General features: G+C 34.3%; 1 protein-coding gene across 1 annotated transcript; it reads left to right on the forward strand.

The window, feature by feature from the left end:
- Window positions 1–1502: 1502 nt before the first annotated feature.
- Window positions 1503–2507, forward strand: LOC116134157. Its single transcript, XM_031419841.1, has one exon. The coding sequence runs from the start codon at window positions 1503–1505 to the stop codon at window positions 2505–2507; it is 1005 nt and encodes a 334-aa protein (XP_031275701.1).
- The last annotated feature ends 2350 nt before the right edge of the window (window positions 2508–4857 follow it).

Genomic DNA, 4857 nt, shown 5'->3' on the forward strand with positions numbered 1-4857 from the left:
AATTTTTATTTGTCAATCTTTGGGAGATCTACTTGTATTGACTTAATGTTGGTTTCCGCTTTCTACTTGTGGAGTTGTATTTGCCCAATTTCTTTTGTTGTTTTCTATTGGGACTTATTTATTTATTTTGTTGTTTTATTATGGACTTTTATTTTTATTTCATTTCGGACTTTTATTTGTATCAATTTTTAATTTATTGTTAGTAGTGGTCAATGGATATGTATAAATGTTTAATTTTTATTTGGATATGTATTTTTCTATATTTAGTTATTTACAATTTAATTTAGGATAAAATTAAAAAAAAAAAAGTTTTATAAAAAAATGGAAAACCGGTTCACAAACGGTTAACCGTTTTTTTTTAAAATGGTTAACCGGTTCGGTTTTGGTTCAAAAATTTGGTTCGGTTCAGAAAAGCAGTTAACCAGTTCGGTTAACCGCTTTTGAACACCCCTAATAAATAGTGCTAGTTGCAGTGTGATAAAGAGGGCTGGTTGCAGCGCGAACAGATTGGGAATGACGAGGAGAATGGCCGAGAGGTGAACCAGAGCAAGGGAGCTACGATTTGATGTTAGAGATGGCACTAAGGACTAGCAACAGTGTTGGTTGGAGTCCCAAAGTTGAGAGAGATGTTTTTGCAGACATTTAAAATATAGTAAATGATCATTTTAGCCTTTAATTGTTAAAAAAAACGAAACAGTGTTAATTTAAGGGTGGAAATCTAGAATTTATGAAACCAAAGGTGGGAACTTACCATTTTGCTAAATCTTGGGTGGGAACATGTCGTTTACTCTATTATAAAATATTAATTACGAAAGATGAAATTCATGAGCATTAATAATTATTGATTAGTTTTTTAGGTGCTTGATTAAGTTACTAGCATTAAGATTAGTAATTTGAGAATGTTACTCGTAGGATTAGAAATAATTTTCCCTAGGTGAAAGTATTTTTAAATAAAATTATACTCCCTCCGTTCCTATTTAAAAGACGTTTTAAGGTTGGGCACAAGTTTTAATAAAAAGAAAATTTTGTCTCTCCCACCAACTTTTTCCCCTTATTTTGCAGGTGGGAAACTTTTCCGCTGCATATTTAAATAATTAACATTTTTGTCTTATTCCATTTCCTGCTCTTCGTCCCTTTCTTTTCTTTACTTTGCTCTTCATCCCTTTTTTTTCTTTTACCCTGTAGTCTGTTCCATTTCTTTTATTTTCTCGTCCTTCACTCATTTCCATTTCCATCTCTTTGATTCTGTTCAGTCAGTCACCATGGCCGAACAATGTAATAGTAGAGGTGTGCTTAGGGAAATTGATTTAAATGTTCTTCTAACATTAGAAACTACGAATGAAGTTGATGACATAACAGAGAAAGTTAATACACATGTGAGTTGAAAAAACCTTACAAATGAACAAAGACAAGCAATTTTTGAATCTCTATTGAAGCGAAGTGTTAATGGACAATTGAAGAAAAACACTACATTTGAGGTGGCTCAATTATATTTAGTTAGTATGCGTACAGTCCAACGCATTTGGCAATGGGGAAAAGAAAATGAAGTTTTGGATTCTAACACTAATGTATCTAGCAGAAAGGCACTCAATTATGGGCGCAAGCGTCTTCAAATTGACGTCAGTCAATTTCAAAATATTCCATTGCGAAGAAGGGCGACACTGAGGTCTTTATCTGCTGTCACAAATTTGTCAGTGACAACATTGTTTAGGCGATTAAAAGAGGGCTCTATACGTCATCATTCAAATGCTATAAAACCTTTATTAAACGTGGAAAACATGAAAGCTAGAATACGCTTTTGTTTATCGATGATTGAACATGGCAACAACCCCAGTTGTTTGAGGTTTGTAACTATGGGAAATATTATTCATGTTGATGAGAAGTGGTTCTACATGACAAAGCAGTCAGAGAAGTATTACCTCCTGCCTGACGAAGATGAGCCTTTACGCACATGTAAGAGTAAGACTTTTATTACTAAAGTCATGTTTCTAGCTACAGTGACATGCCCAAGGTTTGATGAATCAGTGAATGAATTATTTTCTGGAAAAATTGGGATATTTCCTTTCATAAATAAAGAACCTGCAAGCAGGAGTAGTAAAAATCATTCTGCCGGAACTATGGAGACTAAAGCAATCAATTCTATCAATAAGGAAATTTATCGATCTTACATAGTTGAGAAACTCTTGCCAGCTATCCGAGATAAGTGGCCAAGAATTGATGCAGGAAGTCCAATATTTATCCAACAAGACAATGCGAAACCTCATATTGGTTTGGATGATGAGTATTTTCAAAGTAATGCTACTAAGGATGGCTTCGACATACGTTTGATCTGTCAACCACCGAATTCTTCAAATATGAATGTTCTAGACCTTGGGTTTTTTAATGCGATACAGGGGCTACAAAACCAACAGGCACCCAACTCTATAGATGCGCTCATAGAGGCTGTTCAAAAGTCATTTGATGAATACTTGCCAACAAAATTGAATCATACGTTTTTAACTTTATAGTCATGTATGATTTCAATTTTGAAAGCCAGAGGTTCAAACAAATATAAGGTTCCGCACATGAAAAAACATAGGTTGGAGAGACAAAATTGCCTTCCTAGGCAGTTAGATGTTGACCCCGCGTTAATTGGAGAAGCATGTCAATAAGTGTTACAATTGACCTATCCAGTATTGAAGACTATTTTTATCTTGTCCATGATGTTCATATGGGTTCTGATAAGATATTGTCTTTTAGGAGTAGTTTGTGTTTCATTTTGATTTTTGTTTTTTTTGCTGTAAAGAAATTATACTCCAACATACAAGAAAAAAACTTGTTCTATTTTGTAATATAAGCTTTTATTATGGTAATATATAACAAGGTGCCAAAGTTGTACACTACACTTTCTGGTGTCACTCTGCCTACCAAAAGATGCACATATAGAAAATCAGCTTTAGCTTAAAGTGAGACCGATGATATTTAGATAATGAAGTAAACAACCATATACAAATCTAATCTTTTCTGCAGGTCCTATGATAGACTGTAAACCTATACCAAGCTAACATCCTTCATTATTTGAAAGTAAACCTATACAAAGCTAGCATAAGTGCAGAGGAAGATTTGGAATTGGAGAGGAAACTTGCAAAGAAACTCAAGGTGAAAAATGGGAAAATACGAGGAGAGGATGATGGTTTAAATGTGTTATTTGAAGGAGTTCCATCTAATCTAATGTGGAATCAATTACTGGGGACATGTCAACAATCTTTCTTGTACGTTGTAATTTTAATTTTATCTTATTTTGTTTCTCTTACTTTTCTATATAATTTCATCTAGTAATCCAATTGGGAGGATGATGGAATTGTTGTAGTAAACTTACTCTGGAAATCATATCACCGCTTAAAGGAACTTAATTTTTGAAATTATTATAATCATGTGATGCAGCTTTTTTAATCCATGACCAGCATAGGTAGAATACTATTCTTTGGGTGGCTAGTTTGTAGCTGTGCTGAAGCCAAATAACTGATGTGTTTGTTTGTGGGTGCATTGAAACTTCTAGATCAAATATGCATTTCTATATTATTCAAATACATTGAATGAATTTGCTGAACCTTCATAATGGATAAGTAAAGAGGGATAAAAGCTAATGAATTTTCATTGCAGTCTGTACATGGACCAAAAAAGGCCGGCAATAAAAAAAGCAAGGCATCTAGGCACAAATCAAACTACACAGTCTGTACATAAAGGTCTGCAGCCAAAAAGTCTCAAAACTCCAGCCACCTTCAAGGAAATCCAACAAAAGCTTCAATCCCCAGCTAGCAGAAAAACCAAGACTCACCACAGCAAAACTCCTGCAAAGCACACACTCTTAGGTCAGCCACATGCCCTTCTTAACACCAAAGGCCCCGCAGCATAGGCTAAAACAAAACATAGGCAAAAGTCACAAAAATTGAGCCAAAACCAAAATAAAAAGTAGAAACCAATTGAGAAAAACTGAAACACCCAACAATCACTCTCACCAAGGAGTACAAGGCTCGATCATCTCCTAGTGGCCATGCGAGCCATAACATCAGCGAACATATCCACACTAATAGGCACTTTATAGACTTCTACATATGTAAAGGAATCAAGCAAATCACCCAATACACATTTTTGTTCATCATTCCTATTAAGGTTGTTAATTAGTTCTTGAGAGTAGGACAAACATTGGACTTCTTTAACACCATTTTCACGAGCAACACACAGTCCATGATATAAGGCAAGATATTCTACATGTAGTGTGTTAGAAGCTGACACATACTGTTCTAGTAAAGTCAGATTTCCACAGCATGTATCATGCATTACAATGCCCACTGCTGATTTTTCTTGGTTATTCCAAACTCCAGAAATTTCAATTTTGACAATCTATCTTGATGCACCTTCTGCATTGTTTTTTGCAACATGTACTGTATAAGAGAAAATATTGTAACTAATTAACTGAATTGATAAAAGCAAAAAAAATTGTATTCACATCAACCAAAGAAAAAATCAAATAAAACCTCCACTATTGATATCCACCATTCCAGATTGATTTGCAATGCTTGTACTGCCTTCAGTGTCAATTAATTTGGCCTCATTTTTGAGGCTATGATTCTCTTCAAAACCTAATCATTCATAAATTAAAGAGTCAAATGAGTCATGCAACAATGTACCATTATCACTTTTAAGAATAAATTACCGTAAGAAAANAAGAGGACAGAGGCAAAAAGTAAAGAAATGACAAGATGGAATGGAAAGAGAAAGGGATGATAAAAAGTGGAGAAGGCATGATGAAAGGTGCAGACAAGACAAAGGCAGAACGACTTTAATTTTGAAAATTTTAGAAAGTCTTAAAACGAC

Source organism: Pistacia vera, unplaced genomic scaffold (assembly GCF_008641045.1).
Source record: "Pistacia vera cultivar Batoury unplaced genomic scaffold, PisVer_v2 Contig283, whole genome shotgun sequence".
In the NCBI taxonomy this organism is placed as follows: Eukaryota; Viridiplantae; Streptophyta; class Magnoliopsida; order Sapindales; family Anacardiaceae; genus Pistacia; species Pistacia vera.